We start from the raw sequence: 21,737 nt of genomic DNA, 5'->3' as shown, positions 1-21,737 counted from the left end.
CAGCCTCTGACCATCTCCTGTACTATGTCTGCAGTCTCTGACCATCTCCTGTACTATGTCTGCAGTCTCTGACCATCTCCTGTACTATGTCTGCAGCCTCTGACCATCTCCTGTACTATGTCTGCAGTCTCTGACCATCTCCTGTACTATGTCTGCAGTCTCTGACCATCTCCTGTACTATGTCTGCAGTCTCTGACCATCTCCTGTACTATGTCTGCAGTCTCTGACCATCTCCTGTACTATGTCTGCAGTCTCTGACCATCTCCTGTACTATGTCTGCAGTCTCTGACCATCTCCTGTACTATGTCTGCAGTCTCTGACCATCTTTTGTACCATGTCCGCACACTCTCTGACCATCTACTGTATCATGTAGGTAGTTTCTTAACATCTACTGTACTATATCTGCAGTCTCTGACCATCCCCTGTACCATGTGCTCAGACACTCTGACCATCTCCTGTATTATGTATGCAGTCTCTGACCATCTCCTATACTATGTCTGCAGTCTCTGACCATCTTTTGTACCATGTCCGCACACTCTCTGACCATCTACTGTATCATGTATGTAGTTTCTTAACATCTACTGTACTATATCTGCAGTCTCTGACCATCCCCTGTACCATGTGCTCAGACACTCTGACCATCTCCTGTATTATGTCTGCAGTCTCTGACCATCTCCTGTACTATGTCTGCAGTCCCTGACCATCTCCTGTACTATGTCTGCAGTCTCTGACCATCTCCTGTACTATGTCTGCAGCCTCTGACCATCTCCTGTACTATGTCTGCAGCCTCTGACCATCTACTGTACTATGTCTGCAGCCTCTGACCATCTCCTGTACTATGTCTGCAGCCTCTGACCATCTCCTGTACTATGTCTGCAGTCTCTGACCATCTCCTGTACTATGTCTGCAGTCTCTGACCATCTCCTGTACTATGTCTGCAGTCTCTGACCATCTCCTGTACTATGTCTGCAGTCTCTGACCATCTCCTGTACTATGTCTGCAGTCTCTGACCATCTCCTGTACTATGTCTGCAGTCTCTGACCATCTCCTGTACTATGTCTGCAGTCTCTGACCATCTCCTGTACTATGTCTGCAGTCTCTGACCATCTTTTGTACCATGTCCGCACACTCTCTGACCATCTACTGTATCATGTAGGTAGTTTCTTAACATCTACTGTACTATATCTGCAGTCTCTGACCATCCCCTGTACCATGTGCTCAGACACTCTGACCATCTCCTGTATTATGTATGCAGTCTCTGACCATCTCCTATACTATGTCTGCAGTCTCTGACCATCTTTTGTACCATGTCCGCACACTCTCTGACCATCTACTGTATCATGTATGTAGTTTCTTAACATCTACTGTACTATATCTGCAGTCTCTGACCATCCCCTGTACCATGTGCTCAGACACTCTGACCATCTCCTGTATTATGTCTGCAGTCTCTGACCATCTCCTGTACTATGTCTGCAGTCCCTGACCATCTCCTGTACTATGTCTGCAGTCTCTGACCATCTCCTGTACTATGTCTGCAGTCTCTGACCATCTCCTGTACTATGTCTGCAGTCTCTGACCATCTCCTGTACTATGTCTGCAGTCTCTGACCATCTCCTGTACTATGTCTGCAGTCTCTGACCATCTCCTGTACTATGTCTGCAGTCTCTGATCATCTCCTGTACTATGTCTGCAGTCTCTGACCATCTCCTGTACCAGGTCCGCACACTGTCTGACCATCTACTGCATCATGTATGCAGTTTCTTAACATATACTGTACTATATCTGCAGTCTCTGACCATTCCCTGTACCATGTGCTCAGACACTCTGACCATCCTCTGTATTATGTATGCAGTCTCTGACCATCTCCTATACTATGTCTGCAGTCTCTGACCATCTCCTGTATCATGTATGCAGTCTCTGACCATCTTTTGTACCATGTCCGCACACTCTCTGACCATCTCCTGTATTATTGTATGCAGTTTCTTAACATCTCCTGCAGTATGTCTGCAGTTTCTTACCATCTCCCGTACCATGTCCACACACTCTCTGACCATCTTTTGTACCATATCCGCACACTCTCCATCTCTTGTATCATGTATGCAGTTTCTTACCATCTCCTGTAGCATGTTTGCAGTCTCTGACAATCTCTTGTATTATGTCTGTAGCCTCTGATCATCTCTTGTATTATGGCAGCGCAGTCTCCTAGTCTAATATAGGATGAAACGAGAGCCACCAAGCTGGAGCTCAGAGAGGACCATCTGACTGAGCCCTGCATGGTGGACCTGAGTGGTGGTCAGTGACAGCGTAGCAAGGCCTGTCTGAGGGGGATCACTGATGTAGGGGCAGTGAATATAGTAAGGTAAAGGGGCACTCATATAGATGTTACCCCTTATATCAGTAGCCTTACAGGAAAATTACACTGGGAGGCTCCCCACCAAACATTACACACTACATATACACTATATTGTACATTACACACACCTGCACTATTTGCAATTGGCTACACCCACAATTCAACGCTGCGCTTGCTGCGTTACTACTTCCCTAGGGCACACAGAGGTGTCCCAGGTATTTTACAATCTCATAGTCTATGCTACACAAAAAATGCTAAGCCCCGCTGAAGTGTTCGGGTTTGGCTTGAAGAAAAGGTGGCAACCCTACTTGTAGCACAGTTACTTAAGTGCCCCCTAGAAGATACCCCCCACCCCATCACACAAAGTGAACTGCAGGCTAGTTCCCCCCTCACCCTCTTGTTCATGCCCCCCACCTCTGTGTGGATTAGTTGACAGATGAACTCAGTCCAGCAGCGTTGTCGGCAGCGTGGTGAGCCTTCTCCCCCTCCTCCTCTGTGTACACAGGAAAACAACACAGCAGGAGGAGGAGGGGCGGGTTCAGTTCTCTCCACAGCACTCTCTCTGCACTAGTCCGTGCAGCTGGGGACAGCGGGGAGACATGTCGGCTCTATCCTGTCATGAAAAGTGGAGGCAGTGGAGCTCACTGGCGGCGTGCGGGAACTAAGATCACCTGTACAAGCTGCAGCAGGCATTCCATTACTATGATTCGCCGGGGAAGTTAATTAGAGGGCTGCCTGTCACTGTGTAGACAAGGCACGCTGCACAGGGAGCCAACAGCGGGTCTGAATAATGTGCCCGGGTTTCAGGCGGACAGAGACCTGGACACATGTTTCAAAACCCATACTGTCCGGGTGAATCCCGGACAGGTGGCAACCCTAGATGTCCCCCTCTCCCGCCATCCCCCCGTCACTCTGAACAGGCCTCCCGGTGACGATTCCGCTGCTTCTGGCGGCTAGGGACAGATTGGAACAAAGCCAGAAACGGCTTGGTTACAGTCTCTTGGCGTCACAACGTCACTTCCAACGTCACTTCCTGTTTACTCGGCTGACAATGACGCTGGTTTAAAAAAAATATACAGTATTCAGAATCACCAAAACCGGCAATTTGAATACTTTGACTGTCACAAGGGATGTTTACAAAAGTGATCAAAATTATTTATTTTTTAAAACACAACCTAATAATATAAAAATAAATTAAATAAAGAAGAATTTTTTTTTAAAGCGCCCCCGTCCCCACGAGCTTGGGGGGCAAAGAAAACGCATACAGAATTTGCGGTCGCAAATGTAAATGTAAATGTTCAAATCACACATGTGAGGTAACGCCGAGATCGTCAGAGTGAAAGCAATAATTCTAGCACTAGACCTCCTCTGTAACTGTGACATGTTTGGTATCTATTTACTTGGCGTAACATCATCTTTCACATGATGCAAAAAAATTGGGCTAACTATACTGTTTTGTCTTTTTAAAATTCATGAAAGTTTCCCTTTTCCCAAAAAGTTGCGTTTAAAACACTGTTGCACAAATACCGCGTGGCATAAAATATTGCAACAATCACCATTTTATTCTCTAGATTCTCTGCTAAATATATATATATATATATATATATATATATATATATATATATATATATATATATATATATATATAATGTTTGGGGGGCTCTAAGTAATTTTCTAGCCATAAATACGGATTTTAACTGGTAAACACTAAATATCAGAAATAGGCTTAGTCATGAAAGAGTTATATACATCTATATAGATCAGACCAAAATTAAGGACACATGAAGAGGAATGAGGGAAAGAGGGACTTTTATTTCCAAATCAGGGACAGTCCCTCAAAATCAGGGACAGTTGGGATCTATGCATTGTATAGACCTCTGGCTGCGATTCCCCTTTTGGACACCAGAGGGAGCTCTGTCAGCACGGAACCTTTGTCCCGCGGTGACTAGGGGAAGAATTAGTGGAAGGACCGGATACTGTGTGCAGCATATAGCAGGAAGCTGAGTGTGTTAGAAGGTGGTTCTGGTACTGAGGTCAGGTATGTATTGTGTATGTGGAGGAGGACTGATAGAAGCCCGGCCGGAGAGCTGTGAGTGAGGGAGAGCTGTCATGTAGGCCTGTCACCCCATGGAAGCACAGTATGCTTCTCCTATCACCTTTCCTCCATTGCTGTGACACTGCATGCTGTTATGGGCTCATTCACATTTGAATGTTTATATGACATGGCAGTATTTGGACTTTAAGTACATCTGTCATTTGGAAAGATAAGGGACAAATTTTCACCCATGTGGTATGGTAAAGTATAACTAAAGGAAAAATGTTCTTTTTTGTTTTTAAATGGAGTGGAGAGGGATTGGAACCTCTGTCAGGTTTGTAATTGCTGTCCGTCCGTATTAGAGATGGGAGTGTTTGAAATGCCACAACCCCGATCCTGCCAGGAAGCCGACACTGCACAAGGCTAATCGCAGGCAGTGAGCCATTTTCCGATCTGTGCAGCTGCAAACCAGGAAATGTCTCGCTGCCTGCGATTAGCCGTGTGCAGTGTCGGCTTCCTGGCAGGATCGGGCATGTGGGATTTCAAACATGCCCGAGCCCATCTCTAGTCCCCCTTAGGGATCTACATACCATTATTACCGAGAGTGAAAATTAAACAAAATCCCAATTCTTGGGTTATCACCAGAACAGTAATAGAGGGGAAATCTTTCAATGGGGATACTATTTCCAGTGAGAACCAATGATGTCCTCCCCTTCTGTTTTGTCTGTGGCAGAGGAAGTGAAAGGAAATCTTCCGTATGGGACCCAGGTGAAAAATAAAATAATAAAAACCCTCCCTAAGATCCCTTTCATACTTGTGTGACTTGGGACTGCAAAGTCGCATGACAAGTGGTACCTCATGATTTCCAATGAGTACTATTCATATCTGTGCGACTTCAAGTCAGTCCCTGCAATACTTTGGTCTGACTTGAGGCGACTTGAGGTCCATAGACCTCAAGATTACACAGGCATTGCTTCAAGTCGCGTAAGTACGAAAGGGGCTTTACTTTATCCGGGGGGGGTGTTTGGCCTTTAGTTCTGCTTTTAATGTGCTTTATGTTAAAGTGGTATTAAATTAAAGGCTTACAAAAACTGCAGTCAGCAGGTAATGTGATCTGAGCTACAGATGCGCAGCTCAGGCCGCATTTACGGCACACTGTGTGTGCTGTGGCAGTGTGACTTCTGTGCACATGCACGGGACTGACGTAACCTCGGCCCGACCATTCAAGTTGTCAAAGATACGAAAACCTGAAGGAAGACCGAGCAGAGATGGAAGTACCATGGAGAGCCGTGACAGCACAGCGCTGGAGGGCTCTGTCTGTAGTTTAGTCTCTAATAATGTACATTGGGATTTAAACCTGCAGGGGAGTTAGTTTTCTTCTTTTAACAAGAAGACTTTACTACTGCTTTACAGCAACTTATTTAACCACTTCCATACAGGGCATTTTCACCCCCTTCCTGTCCAGGCCAATTTTCAGCTTTCAGCTCTGTCACATTTTGAATGACAATTGTGTGGTCATACAACACTGATCTTTTTTTTTTTCCCCCACAAAGAGCTTTCTTTTGGTGGTATTTGATCACCTCTGCCTTTTTTATTTTTTTGCATTATGAACAAAAAAAAGTGTCAATTTTGAAAAAAAGCACAATAATTATTATTTTCTATAATAAATATGCCATTTAAAAGAAGGAAAAATGCTTTTTTTTTTTTCTCAGTTTAGGCCAATATGTATTCTTCTACACATTTTTGGTAAAAAAAATCCCAATAAGCATATATTGATTGGTTTGCGCAAAAGTTATAGCGTCTACAAAATGGGGAAATAGATTTGTCATTTTTATCATAATTTTTATTTTTTATTTTTTTACTACTAATGGCGGTGATCTGCGATTTTTTTTTATCATGACTGGGACATTGCAGCGGACCGCTTGGACACTTTTGACACTATTTTGGGACCATTGACATTTATAAAGCGATCGGTGCTATAAAAGATGCACAGATTACTGTATAAATGTGACTGGCAAGGAAGGGGTTAACACTAGGGGCTGCTGCAGGTTGTAAATGTGTGTCCTGGGGAGTGAATCTAACTGTGGGGGGAGGGGACTGATGAGGAGAGGAGACCAATCGGTGTTCCTTTGTACAAGGAACATCTGATCAATTCTTCTCTACCCTGACAGGACGTGTCCCGGCTCTGTTACCTGGCAATCTCCACAATGCCGGGAAGCAGAGGATGTCATATGATGCCCACCTGGCGTCATATGCACCCCATTGTGGTATCTTATTACCATAATGGGGTGCAATTCCAGTGTAAATTCATGCTTTATTGTGATGTGGCAATGTCAATCTAGCCTATGCATCTGAAATGGTGCAATTTACAAAGATATATTGCACAGTTTTTTTCCTTGCATTGTGTGTTTTTTTTATGACCAGAGTAGAGTTCCTAATTTTGAAAGGGTTTACTGGTAATCCTTGGTGTGGTTTTTATTATAATGTATTTTGGATCATTTGTTTTCCAGTTGGAGTACCTTGACCTTCTATGTGAAGATGTGGCTCACAAGACTGATGCCCCACTTGAGTAGAGCCACAAGACTAGCAGGTGATTGGATCAAGCCTTTTGCCATCTGTAACATTCTGACAAGTTTGGTGTTGAAAAACAGGACACTGATATAATCTGCTTTGCAAATACGTTTTGTTATTTATAGCATTTTTATCGATACCAGTATCGGCGCCGATACTAAGCATTTGCACGAGTACTTTAAAATAGGTTCATATATGAGCGAGGCTGGTTTTGGTGCGATTCGTAAAAATAGTCTGGTGCGATTTCGTTTAGTGGTTCACATGCGGTTCAGGTGTGAATTTTTTTGGAAGTCCTACCTCAACCAGACTGAAAATCATACCTGACTCTTTTTAAAATCGTACTGCGGCTGGCCCGCACATATGTAATAGAAAGCCAATTTGGTTCACATGTCATGTGATTCAGATGTGGTTCAAAGCGTATTATACAATTTAATAAACCACAGAAAATAGATTTGGTATTGGATTAGTATATTAGCTCATTCAAAAATGTGTCACATGACACTAAAAATAGGTATCGGTAATTGGTATCGGCGAATACTGGTATCGGTGCATCCCTAGTTATTTGTATTTTTTTTTTTTTTCTTTCTTTCTTGGCAGTACAGAAGTTTTGTCTTGTAGTAAATGTCATATTTTTGTTTGCAGTTTTGGAACTGTAAGACTAACATCACACTTGTGTTGTTGTCACTGATAAGTTGTCAGCAACAGAATCACTGAAACATACAGAAAGATCTATCACTTTCCTGTTTGTGTTACTCCCTCGCCAGTTTGATCAGAGTAGCGCCATTCCCTCACGGCTGAAAACGATGCGTAGCGTAAGTTGCCAGTAAAAGACATTGATAGAGACAGTAAGAGATTGACACTTGCAAGCAGGTGAGTGTTTCTTCTCTCTGCCATGGTCTTCATAGTAATCCTGCCACAGGCGTGAACTCTCCAGCAGCAAGATTAAACTTGTGACATTGGCATAGATAACTTGACTAACACATTAAACAAAATTGATATAGCTAGCAGTACTTGGTAAAATTTAACTGGAATTGTTTGAAGTCCAGCCTGGGTGACAAAAGAAAACCACGACTGCTTCCATAGGTACAGTGAAGGAGTAAGCGTATCCACAAAGGGACGGGAAGTGTCTTATTTCCAGGATAACCAGGTGAGTATAAAGGGAAAATGCCTGAAGGAAGAAAACAAATGCAGCCACCACATCAATGTCTGGTAAGCTGCAGTGCAATATATTACATTTGGGTTTAGATACACTTTAATTATTGTGGTATGCTTTTGTTTTCTTTGTAATATCAATAAAATGAATTAACCAAAAATTATACCTACAATCCTATAGCAACACAAATAGGTGATCATAATATAATAGAATAACAATAACTCATACAATATTAAATGTGATTAAATCGCCCAGTGATGTAGTGACATAAAATATATTGATACAAAGTCCACAAATCAGTAATAAAGTGAATATCCAATCTTCTCAAAATAAATCTTCCACCACACCAACATGCTTGTGACCCCTCTCCCTATGAAGAACACACTCACCAGTAAGGATGAGCCGTACACCCCCCGGTTCGGTTCGCACCAGAACCTGCGAACAGACCTAAACTTCATGTGAACTTTGGAAACCTATTAAAGTCTATGGGACTCGAACGTTCAAAATCAAAAGTGCTAATTTTAAAGGCTAATATGCAAGTTATTGTCCTAAAAAGTGTTTGGGGACCTGGGTCCTGCCCCAGGGGACATCTATCAATGCAAAAAAAGTTTTAAAAACTGCAGTTTTTTCGGGAGCAGTGATTTTAATAATGCTTAAAGTGAAACAATAAAAGTGTAATATTCCTTAAAATTTCGGACCTGGGGGGTGTGTATAGTATGCCTGTAAAGAGGCGCATGTTTCCCGTGCTTAGAACTGTCCCTGCACAAAATGTCATTTCTGCAGGAAAAAGTCATTTAAAAGCACTCACGGCTATAATGAATTGTCGGCTCCCCATAATTCAGAGAACAGTCATTGAAAGTCATTGATTAAAAAAATAAAATTTAAAAAAAAAGCGTGGGGTTCCCCCAAATTCAATTACCAGGCCCTTCAGGTCTGGTATGGATATTAAGGGGAACCCCGTGTCAAAAAAAAAATGTGGGGTTCCCCCCAAATATCCATACCAGACCCTTTATCCGAGCACGCAACCTGGCAGGCTGCAGGAAAAGGGGGGGGGGACAGCGTGCGCCCCCCCCTCCTGAACTGTACCAGGCCACATGCCCTCAACATTGAGAGGATGCTTTGGGGGTCTGTGACCCCTCAAAGCACCATGTTCCCATGGTTGATGGGGACAATGACCTCATCCCCATGACCCTGGCCGGTGGTTGTGGGGGTCTGCGGGCGGGGGGCTTATCAGAATCTGGAAGCCCCCTTTAACAAGGGGACCCCCAGATCCTGCCCCCCCCCCCTGTTTGAAATGGTAAGGGGGTACAAAAGTGCCCCTACCATTTCACAAAGAAAGTGTAAAAAAAAGTTCAAAAGCACACACACACCTTTGGGAAAAGTCCTTTTATTAAAAATAAAAAAAAGATTCCAGTGGTGGTAATCCACTCTTGCTATCCAGCGATGGATGATCATCTCTCCGGGGTCCAGCGATGGCTGATCATCTCTCCGGGGTCCAGCGATGGCTGATCTCTCCCTCCAGCGCAGCGCATCCATCCTGTCTCCACCGGAGACACTGCGGGAATCCCGGCAGCCTGACACTTCTTATCTGAGTAGGGCTGGGCCACCCATCACCTGACCCGCCCCCTCTGACGCAAGGGGAAAGCCAGGCTTCCCCAGTGATGACCCCGCTGGACCCCGGAGAGATGATCATCCATCGCTGGATAGCAAGAGTGGATTACCACTGCTGGAATCTGTTTTTACTTTTTTTTTAATAAAAGGACTTTTCCCAATTGTGTGTGTCTGTGTGTGTGTGTTTTTTAACCTTTTTATGAACTTTCTTTGTGAAATGGTAGTGGTACTTTTGTACCCCCTTACCATTTCAAACGGGGGGGGGGGGGGGGGGCGGGATCTGGGGGTCCCCTTGTTTAAAGGGGGCTTCCAGATTCTGATAAGACCCCCGCCCGCAGACCCTCACAAACACCGGCCAGGGTTGTGGGGATGAGGCCCTTGTCCTCAACATGGGGACAAGGTGCTTTGGGGGACCCCAAAGCATCCTCCCAATGTTGAGGGCATGTGGCCTGGTTCAAGTCAAGGGGGGGCGCCCCCACCCTTTTCCTGCTGCCTGTCAGGTTGCGTGCTCGGATAAAAGGTCTGGTATGGATTTTTGGGGAGAACTCCGTGCCATTTTTTTTTTTTTTTTTTTTTTTTTAATTAGGCGTGGAGTTCAGCTTAAAATCCATACCAGACCCAGGTCTGGTATGGATATTTGGGGGGAATCCCACTTCATTTTTTTATTTGACACTGGGTTCCCCTTAATATCCATAACAGACCTGAAGGGCCTGGTAATTGAATTTGGATGAATCCCATGCTTATCTTTTTTTTTTTTCTTTTTTCTTTTTTTTTTTTTTTTTTTTAATCAATGACTTTCAAAGACTGTTCTCTGTATTACGGGAGCAGACAATTCATTATAGCCATGAGTGCTTTTAAATGACTTTTTTTCCTGCAGAAATTACATTTTCCGCAGGGATAGTTCTAAGCACGGGAAACATGCACCCCTTTACAGGCATACTATACACACCCCCAGGTCCGAAATTTAAAGGAATATTACACTTTTATTGTTTCACTTTAAGCATTGTTAAAATTGCTGCCCCCGCAAAAACTGTAGTTTTTAAAACTTTTTTTGCATTGATAGATGTCCTCAAACACTTTTTATGACAATAACTTGCATATAGGCCTTTAAAATTAGCACTTTAGATTTCTCCCATAGACTTGTACAGGGCTCTCACCCACTCCAAAGCTCCTGCTCTCAGTGTCTGGCTCTCGGCCACTCCAAAAACCCTGCTCTCGCTGTCCGTGTGTCTTACACAGCAAAACTGAGTCTCACATCAATAGAGTGGATTTCCTTGTAGCCACGCCCCTGACATGTTTCATGTTTCGTCACTCTGACTTCTTCCTGGGATTGCAATTGTATTATATTAGCGCTACTAAATTATCACCTATCTGTGTTGCTGTAGGATTGTAGGTATAATTTTCGGTTAATTCACATTATTTAATTTAAGTGGCCGCTTTATTACAGTTTCATCTTTTTTTTTTTTTTTTTTTTTTTTTTTTGTATTGGTGCAGTGGTGGTACAGGGTATTAGGGGTGGATTATACTCAGTACCAGCAGATCAATAGCAATAAAATGAATGGAATTTTTTTTTTTTTTTTTTTTTTTACTTCGGTCAAAATTTTCATATGAGCGATTTTTAGATGGTTTGACCAAGCCTTGTACATTGCAGACTTTGGTAACCCTTCTCTGTATTCTAGGATATATAACTCCACGGTGCCTCAGTACAAGTCAGAAGAGCTTTTTCGCTTCTTACAGCACACGGCAGCCACAGAAACAGCACACATCCCCTCCTGTCTGGTACAACCTGGAACCTGAGCTGGATGACGTTCTGGTTCCTCGAATGCTGTCTATCACTCCATTGGAGAGCCTAATTTCCTCCCGCTACATGTTGCCTAAACCCGAGGCCCCAAATACTCAGGAGGAGCCTGAAGACCATTTAAAGGTCTATGATTGTCCTACTTCACAGGACGCTGTTTACACAGGGGAGGAAAGTGGGCACAGGGATGTAGTTCAATGCAAAAACATCCTTAAGATCCGAAGGAGAAAGATGAACAAACATAAATACGAGAAGCTGCAGAAGCATGTGAAGTTTGTGCGACAGAAGGTCCTTCATAAGCGCAGTGTAAAGAAGCAGGTGAGGAACATGAGTCTTCATGATAGGGCACAGAACAAAAATTCAAGTGAAAATGAAGAAAGGTAGTTGTAGTTTTAGATAGGTGATATAGTCACACAGTCTCTGTGGTGTCACTACTGCCTAGTGTAGTTATGGACACCAGGTGGGTATACTATACTTGGTTTGATAATGTATAAAATTCTTGCAGCAAAAGATGGGCTATATTAATTGATTTGGATTTCTTTTATTAGTCTTAGACGGCTGCTACAAATGTAAGTAGGTTTCTCTGAAGTGGAATTCAGAATGTGGGATGGTTAAACTTCTGGAATGTTATTTTTATTTTTTTATTTTTTTCTGGAATGCTATTTTTTGTCAACACTTTTTTTTGCAAAATGTTGAATCATGCATTGAGGGTGGAGGAGTATTGCAATCGAAATACCTTGGAACTAAAGCAGAGATGCAAATGAAAAGAAGGGTTAGAAGCCATGATAGATTAGAAAAAGAACATCCTTTCTTAAAAAAAAAAATACGACTTTACACGTGCATATTTGTAGAATAGAATGATCTTTGATAGCTGAGAAATTCCAAAAACACACTTTAATCTTGTTCTGTAACCTTTTAAAATATAACTAAAGGCAAAACTTTTTAAAGTTTTAGGAGAGTGGAGAGGGATTAGAATACCTGTCAATTTTTTATTGCTGTCTGTGCCCCATTTGGAGAGATTCACCCTCTCTGTCCTGTTGGGTTCTTACCAGAACAGGAATGGCATGGAAATCTTCCAATGGGGGCGCTCGTTTTGGTGAAATTTTTTTGGTGCCAGAACCAAAACCGAAAATGCAGGATGCACTTAACCGAAATCTGAAAATGACAGTTTTTTTTAAAATATTTTTATTTTCATATGTAATTGTATCCGACTTTTTAATTAATATCATCTATTAAAATTAATATGAATTTATTCTCGGCCATTATTGGCACCTTTAGTGCAAGAAAAATGCAGTAGTCTCTAACCATCTCTTCTATCATGTCTGCAATCTTACTTAAACACATTGCTAATAGTATTAGCAAAATTTCCATTCAATGAGCCTCTAGCAGACATGGTACAGGAGATAGTCAGAGACTGCAGACACGGTACAGGAGATTAATGCAGCCTTGTCAGTGCCCATCTGATGCAGCCTTGCAAGTGCCCGAATCACACAGTGCAGCGATCTTCCGCTGTGTCACAAAGCTGGATTTGAATGGCCGCAGTACTAAATTCCCATCTATGATAGACATCACACTGATTAAAATTCCTGGCATTGGATCTATGTGCCGCCTATCACAGGGGGCAGGACTTTGTTACAGTGGCCCGAGGGAGATCACCACTCTGTATGACAGGGAGGGGAGGACTGCGGCGTGTCAGGATGACATCCACGCAATGTGCGGCACCTGGGGCACCCCCCTTTCAGTGCCATTGTCGGCACCTTTTTTTTCTTTTGGCTGAATGAAATAAAACACAATTTTCGGGGGCGATATGTTTTGGCGTGCTGAAATTTTGGTGCACCTCTAGTGACAACCGGGGATTTCCTAATTTTGAAGGGATTTCCTCTCGCTTCCTGTTATGACTGTGGGACAGGAAGTAAAAAGTCGAGGGAAATCTCTAGGGCTGAAACTATTAATTACATAATTGATTTGTTGGCCCATTATTTTTTTTTCGATTAATTGGATAATAAGCTTAAAAAAAAATGTGGTGTAATATAGTTAATATATAAAGTTTAAAAAAAAAGGCAATTTATTCTTAAATATCTCTATGCATTAGAACTGCACGATTAATCGTTAAAAAAAAACACAATCTCGATTCACACACCCCCCCCTTACGATCTCTGATTCTTTCATATAAACAAGTGGAGAGATTATCTGCTCACTCTGTCAAAAGAAAGCATCCTGGACAATCTGCCAAGTGTAGAACTTGAAACATTGTAACTAACCCTTACTTCTTAGATCAAAGGGAAAGAACTTCTTGTGTAAACAAATAATCTGGGCAGTCTGCCAAGCGTTCAACCACTTGTGAGGCCCCTTTCTCACGGGAGGGATCAGTAATGATCTGCCCCGTGATGATCCGCTTGCTCAGCGGGGATCACTCCGTTGTTGTCCCCGCTGAGCCGGCGGATAACAGGGCGGTCCTGGCACACTGTGTCGGGACCGCCCTGTCAGCTCTCCACTCTCCTCTATGGGGATCGGATGAGCACGGACCGTCTGTCCGTGTTTATCCGATCTGCTCTGCAGACGGATAGAAAAATAGGATTTTCCTCCGTCTGCAGGATCAGACAATTGCGGAGGCGGATGATATCGGGTGTCTGCGGATGTTCATCCGCAGACACCCCATATCCCATAGGAATGCATGTATGTCCGTATTTCATCTGCAAACGGATGGATGAAATACGGATATAATGTCTGCATTTCATCTGCAAACGGATGGATGAAATACGGACATAATGTCGGCATGTGTGAAAGGGGCCTAAATGCAGGAAGTTTAACCACTTAAAGTCTAAATCTTTTTCTGACACTTCTTTCTTAAGAGATAGATAGATATCTATCTATCTCTCAGAGACCCTAGGTAATAAAATGGCAATTGCTGCAATATTTTATGTCACACTGCATTTGCCCAGCAGTCTTTCAAATGCAATTTTTTGGGAAAAAATACACTTCAATAAATGGAAAAAAAAAAACGAAACAGTAAAGTTAGTACAATTTTTTGTGTTTTAATGTGAAAGATGATATGCAGCGAGAATCGTGATCTATCTTCTAAGCAAAAAAAATCGTGATTCTCATTTTAGCCAGAATCGTGCAGCTCTACTATACAATGGTTAATTTAAATAACCAACTATATGGTTAGGGAGCAAAATCTCTAATCCACTCTGAGAATAACTGAAGAAGAGATATACTGTATATACTATTATAGGTGGCGTCTGGTAAATATCATCGGACTCCGAGATCAAATTCGTTATTGAAAGAAAAAAATTAGACTGTTTTGTGGATTTTCAGACAGAACATATTATGTATGACAGAGTCCCTTGTCATAGGCAGGTGGCTTGATAAAAGCTACATGCTCCTGCTGTCACTTATGCTGGCCATAAAAAAACAACGTCCTTCAAAAAAAAATGAATTCATTTTTACAATGTTTGCTTGATTTTCTAATAGTGGGGTTAAATCGACATTCGTTTTCGACCACAGTGAAAGGAAAATTTGAAGGAGCAGAATAGCAAACTTCTTGGTGAAAGGGATTTTCAGACAGTGTATGCGTTTTTGCAAATGCGATTCTGCTGCTATTTGCATTTTTTTTAAATGCTTTTTTTCTTTGTCCAATTTGTTGTTGGGCAGATTAAAAAATGCAAAGCTTCTCCATTGAAGTTTATTGAACCAGCCAAGCCAAAAAAAGCACTGTTTTGCATTGAAAAATGTTCCTGACCATTTCCAAATACGCTTAAAAAAAGCATAGACGTGAACGTGTCCCATAGGAAAACATGTTAAATGAACTGTAGTGCGTTTCTGAAAAAAGCACTGCATCGGTGTGAACCAGGCCTAAGACGTTAAGTAGCAGCAGCATGCTTTTCTTTGTATCACCTGTCATCATGGGGTTTAAAAAAAATGAAAATAAGCCCCTTTTATAGTACAAAAGAGCAGATAATCGCTACTATAAGGGGTTCGTTTATACTGTGAAACAGTGAAAGTAATAATATATATTACTTACAGTTGCAATAAAAAGTATGTGAACCCTTTTTAGAATGATATGAATTTCTGCACAAATTGGTCATAAAATGTGATCTGATCTTCATCTAAGTCACAACAATAGACAATCGCAGTCTGCTTAAAGAGGAAGTAAACCCTGATGAGTTTACTTCCTCTTTCATTCCCTGCAAAGGTAAAGCATAATGGACTACTATGCATCGCATAGTAGTCCATTATGTGTCACTTACCTGACACAGGAGCCAGCGATGTCACCGCTGTCCCCTGTAGTCCGGCACATCCATCTTCTTGGTGGATCTCGCTGCTCCGCCGCTGTCATTTGGCGAAGATGTGATGACGTCACTCCCCCGCATGTGCATGGGAGCCGCCACGCACGGCATGTTGACGGTGCCGAACTCAGTGCGGCTGCGCGCCGCTGTCTACGGCGCATTCGCCCTAGACGGCGGTGCCTGTCTTTTGGCAAATATTTATTGGACCTACAGGTAAGCCTTAATCTAGGCTTACCTGTAGGTCAAAGTGTGTTGTAAGGACTTACAACCACTTTAAATAACACACACAGAATTAAATGTTACCATGTTTTTATTGAACGTGCCGATGGAAAAAGTATGTGAACCCTTGGATTTAATAACTGGTTGAACCTCCTTTTGGCAGCAATAACTTCAACCAAATGTTTCCTGTAGTTGCAGATCAACGTGCACAATGGTCAGGAGTAATTCTTGGCCATTCCTCCTTTACAGAACTGTTTCAGTTCAGCAGTATTCTTGGAATGTCTGGTGTGAATCACTTTCTTGAGGTCATGCCACAGCATCTCAATCGGGTTGAGGTCAGGACTCTGACTGGGCCACTCCAGAAGGCCTATTTTTTTCTTTTGTTTAAGCCATTCTGCTGATTTACTTCTATGCTTTGGGTCGTTGTCCTGTTGCAACACCCATCTTCTGTTGAGCTTCAGCTTGTGGACAGATGGCCTTAAGTTCTCCTGCAAAATGTCTTTATAAACTTAGGAATTCATTTTTCCTTAGATGATGGCAATCTGTCCAGGCACTGACGTAACAAAACAGCCCCAAACCATGATGCCCCCACCAACATACTTCACAGTTGGGATGAGGTTTTGATGTTGTGCTGTGCCTCTTTTTCTCCACACATAGTGGTGTGTGTTTCTTCCAAACAACTCAACTTTGGTTTCATCTGTCCACAGAATATTTTTCCAGTACTGCTGTGGAACATCCAGGTGCTCTTGTGCAAACTGTAAAATGTGCAGAAATGTTTTTTTTTTTTTTTGGACAGCAGTGGCTTCCTCTGTGGTATCCTCCCATGAAATCCATTCTTGTTTAGTGTTTTACATATCGTAGATTCACTAACAGGGATGTTGGCATATGCCAGAGACTTTTGTAAGTCTTTAGCTGACACTCTAGGATTCTTCTTCACCTCAATGAGCAGTCTGCTCTGTGCTCTTGCAGTCATCTTTACAGGATGCCCACTTCTAAAGCACTGCAGATATGTAGCATATGGATAAAAGTCTATGGACACCTGACAATCACACTTGGAGCTTGTTGTTACAAAACCATGGGCGTCTGTGTCATTGACCTCCCTTCGTGGCTATACCATCCTTCCCTCTACTGGGAAGTTGTTCCAATTGGATTTTGGAGTGTGTCTGGGAGTTTGAATTAATTCAGCCAAAAGAACATTTGTGTCAGATACTGAAGTCAGATTAGAAGCTCTGACCATACCCGGTGTTCCTATTTATTCCAAAGGTGTTTAATCGGTTTCAGGTGTCTATGTAAGCCACTCCACTTCCTCCACACTAAACTCATCAAACCATGTTTTTATGGAACTGGCTTTGTGCACAGGGCACGGTTGTCTAAAATCTCTTTATATGCTGTAACATTAACCGTATATTTTGCTGTAAAAACCTGAATAATTTAGAGGGGTGTCCACACACTTTTGGCCATGTAGTGTAGAAAAAAAAATTGACAGCCACATTGTGAACATGAAAAAACCATTCATAGTTGTCCGCTTTAGTCTAGGAAAACATTTTAAAAAGTGCAGAACCAGAATATCATACTTGATTATAAGGTGAGTGTAGCTGGATTACCAGTTAAGAGAAGTTCTTTATTATAAAGATACTGGCGATATCCCTGTAATGGAAGTGGGCTTTAAACTTTAGGATCACCCTAAAGTGTATCTAAAGCAATTTTTTGTTTTAGTTAAAGTAAAGGGAAGAGTTAGAACCTTTGTAAGGTTTTTTGGCTCTGTCCCCATTGTTGAGATGACCATAGTCACCGGGATGGAAAGTGAGGGAAAATCTAACATTTTAAGTTGTCACTGAAACATAAATAGCAGGAACACTTGCTGCAGTGACAGCTGTCCAAGAGAAATTTCCAAGACATAACATAAGATCAGAGGCTAGATATATAAATCGTTGATCGTTAAAAACAGGATGCATGGGAAAAACACGTAACATAAGTGAACACTCCACACTGTAGAGCTGCACAATTCTGGCCAAAGTGAGAATCACAATTTTTTTGCTTAGAATAAAAAGATCATGATTCTCGCAACGTAAAATCTTTCATATCATACAAAAAAATGGGCTAACTTTACTTGTGTTATTTATTTTTATTTATTTTTATTTTTTTTAATCCATTAAACTTTTTTCAAAAAAATTGCATTTGAAAGACTGCTGCTACTGCAAAAAAAAAAAAGATTTTTAACTTGAAACCAACAAATGTCAGAAAAAGGTTTAGTGTTTAAGTGGTTAAACTTTTTCACTTGCACACGTCTATTCCATTGACAAATTGTTACAATGTTTATACTTCAGTTCAACTGATAAAGAATGTTTTGACTACCCAGTTTTTCCTCTTCCTTTCTTTTGAGGGCTGTGGCTTCAGAAGGGCAGAGAAAGTTATTTGAATAGAAAGAATTGTGAAACACTTTAGTCAAGATTACGATAACGATTCTTGATAATTGATTGTGCAGCTCTACCATGCTGCATGCTATCCAATTCAACTACTGCCTTACAGATCCTTAAAAAAAAAAAAGAAGTTTTACAGATTCTGTTCAGAAGTGAAACCTAAAGGCCTGTGGATACTAATACTAAAGAGGGACTGAAAGTGTGCCAAAACCTAGCAGGTAAAGGGCAAAGGACTAGTCACCAGTATTGCCTGTGGTCCCCTAGCAGCTGATCTTTCCACATTACTAAATAACCATGGCATGTTCTGCACCGTCTCTGTGTGGAGGCAACCATCTTGGTAGAGGCAGGGCTTTACGCCCTCATTTCAGAGCCTTTAGCAAGGCAAACGGTGAACAGCACACTAGTTGTATCACCAAATCTTTGGCCAAATCCATTGAGACTAGCAGCCAAAGGCTGCTTGCAAAGTATATTGGAACTCACATTGTAAATTTACAGCTATGAGGCTGTAGGTACAGCGGCATCACTCACATCTCAAGAAGTTCACTGCTAGTTTTCAGGAGGAATTCAAGACAAAAATATTTTGTTCAGGGTCTACCTTAAGCACAATTACAATTTCTTTTTTTCAATTAACAAAGTTTTATTGAAGTAAAGCACAGATATCAAAAAACATTGTGTACAGTAATGAACACGTAGGAAAGTAGTTTACAGCAGCGTACCTACAGTTTGCATTCTATAGTACATTCAGTAAAGAGTACGTGTTTGTATCCAAACATTATATCCCCTGTAGCATTTAGCACCATGAGTATCAAACAAGCAGCAGATTTATGCACTTAAAAATGGCGGGGTCTAACAATGGTTATATGCAGGTGTCAGAGTCATTCAGCCAGCGGTCCCACACTTTATTATATTTGAATGGGCACCCCCTATTAATGTAAATAAATTTTTTTTTTCGGCAGAGTCAGGTTAATGTCAGCTTTCCACTCCGCTAATGTTGGTGGTGGAGATCTCATCCACTGCCTGGCGATTAAGCTTTCTTGCAACAACGTTTCCTGCAGGAATAATTTAGTACTACTGTCGAGTACTCCCGGGTATACACCCAACAAGCATTGTTTGGGGTCCAGACCAACAGGTGTGCCCATATTGTCATGCAGAAAATTCACCACCTGAATCCAGAACCCTTGTAGCAAAGGGCATGCCCATACAAGATGGAAAAAGGTGCCTGCGGCCACTTTACACATTGGACAGCTAGGGGGGACCTCAGGTTTATATTTTGCTATTCTAATCTGGGTGAGGTAAGCTCTATGCAGTATAAAAATTTGGGTCATTCTATCTGATAATTTAGGGGACACCTACTTGCATGTCTCAAGTGCTTCTTCCCATTCTTCATCTGTCATGTGGTCTAGGTCCCTCTCCCAGCTCACCTTCAGGGCATATGCGACCTTGGAGGCAATTGGAGCCGATAGCATATCATAATATGACGAAATGAGGCCATTGGGATCCTCGCTCTTGGCCACAGAGAGAATGGGGTTGGGGGTGGGATGTGGGTATGTTCCTCAAGGGAATTGTGCATTAGTCACATGTCTAACCTGTAGGTATTGAAAATGCATATTGCATGGTATTGCAAACTCTTCCTGCAATTGAGTAAAGGGTTTGGGAGTGCTGCCAGAAATTAAGTGGTGTAAGTAAAACACCCCACACTTGCTCCATAGTTCCTGCCCTTGTATGGTAGCAAATTCCCTCATATGATTATTATTCCACAGTGGGGTGTAATCGGTGTAAATTGGGATTCCCAATCCCACAATTTCTAAATAATGCCTACAATGCAGAAAATCCATTTTTTTTTCAGTTCCTCCCTAAATTGTTTTATTTAGAGAAAAAAGCTGCCCAAACCTGTCTGGCCCTATGTGAAAAAGTAGTTGCCTCCTAAACCTAATAACTGGTTGTGCCACCCTTGGCAGCAACAACTGCCATTGAGCTTTTGCGATAGCTGGCAATTAGTCCCTCACATTGCTGTGGAGGAATTTTGGCCCACTCTTTGCAGAATTGTTTTAATTCAGCCACATTGGAGGGTTTTTGAGTATGAACATCCTGTTTAAGATCATGATACAGCATCTCAATCGAATTTAAGTCCAGACTTTGACTAGGCCACTTTTCATTAGTTTTTTTTTGAGCCGTTCAGTGGTGGACTTGCTGGTGTGTTTTAGATCATTGTCCTGCTGCATAACCCAAGTGCGCTTGGACTTGAGGTCAGGAGCTGATGGCCAGACATTCTCTTTCAGGATTTTCTGGTAGAGCCCAGAATTCATGGTTCCATCAATTATGTCAAGTCACCCAGGTCCCAAAACTGCACAGCAGCCCCAGACCATCACACTACCACCACCATGTTTGACTGTTGGTATGATGTTCTTTTTATGAAATGCTGTGTTCATTTTATGCCAGATGTAACGGGATGCACACCTTCCAGAAAGTTCAACGTTTGTCTCCTTAGTCCACATGCGCAATTACTTTTTCACATGGGACCAGGCAGGTTTGGTCAGCTTTTTTCCCTTAAGTGAAATCATTAACAAAAACCTTTTTTTATTTCCTCAGATTTGTATTCTTAAAATTTTTCTGAATCATTTAAGTGTGACAAATATGCAAAAAAAAAAAAATCAGGAAGGGAGCAAATACTTTTTCACAGCACTGTATAATGGTTTTCCATGACTAGACATATCACTGGGTTATAAAGATGTAATTGACAGCTGTCATTCTGTAATTTTTATATAAGATTTTGTTAATTTTTTTTTTTTTTATTTTTTTTTTCTTACAGAAAAATTTTGAAAAAGATTTGGTGCGTATCTGGAGGAAGGCAGGCTTGAGAAAAGCACCTGAAGGCTGGGTAACGCCGAATATTTTTATAAAGAATTTATGATCAGAGAATGTGGATGTTTCATTTTAATGTTTATTGTATTATAATAAATTCAACATTTACTAAATTCTCAATTGTTTTATGCGCTTTTGCACCTACACCTACAGTTCATAAAATACCGTCTTAACAGAGCCAGAACATAACTAAACCACAGTTACAATGGCTATCTATTTCATTTGTAGAAATCCTTCAATATTCACCTTTCTACATGTCTGTAAGATGTAGGTGTAGGCTTAAATATGGTTGGGTGGTCATGGGTGTGTCAGTCTGTTTACTGGCACAGAGCATGCTCATTGTACTATTAAGCTCTGCAGGACATTTCCAACATACACCACAAACCTCAGACCTGTTTTGGTTCTGGGTGGTCATATGCAGTTTGG

At 41.8% G+C, this 21,737-nt stretch overlaps 1 protein-coding gene across 3 annotated transcripts; it reads left to right on the top strand.

Annotated features, from left to right (window-relative positions):
• Positions 1-4,273: 4,273 nt before the first annotated feature.
• Positions 4,274-21,424, top strand: AURKAIP1 (aurora kinase A interacting protein 1). Of its 3 annotated transcripts, none has more exons than XM_077457622.1 (4): positions 4,274-4,391; positions 6,899-6,978; positions 11,403-11,839; positions 21,259-21,424. In XM_077457622.1, the coding sequence occupies exons 2-4, from the start codon at positions 6,927-6,929 to the stop codon at positions 21,358-21,360; spliced, it is 591 nt and encodes a 196-aa protein (XP_077313748.1). In that variant the 5' UTR covers positions 4,274-4,391; positions 6,899-6,926; the 3' UTR covers positions 21,361-21,424. The 3 variants fall into 3 exon arrangements, with proteins under 3 accessions (XP_077313748.1, XP_077313746.1, XP_077313747.1); XM_077457620.1 differs by having other exon boundaries at positions 4,390-4,442; XM_077457621.1 differs by lacking the exon at positions 4,274-4,391 and adding an exon at positions 4,466-4,491.
• Positions 21,425-21,737: the final 313 nt, after the last annotated feature.

The sequence above is a fragment of the Lithobates pipiens genome, unplaced genomic scaffold (genome assembly GCF_037356315.1).
Source record: "Lithobates pipiens isolate NorthernLeopardFrog02 unplaced genomic scaffold, aLitPip1_a1.2 Scaffold_27, whole genome shotgun sequence".
In the NCBI taxonomy this organism is placed as follows: Eukaryota; Metazoa; Chordata; class Amphibia; order Anura; family Ranidae; genus Lithobates; species Lithobates pipiens.
Note: the sequence above shows the minus strand (reverse complement) of the source record. Positions and strands in the feature narration are given on the sequence as shown.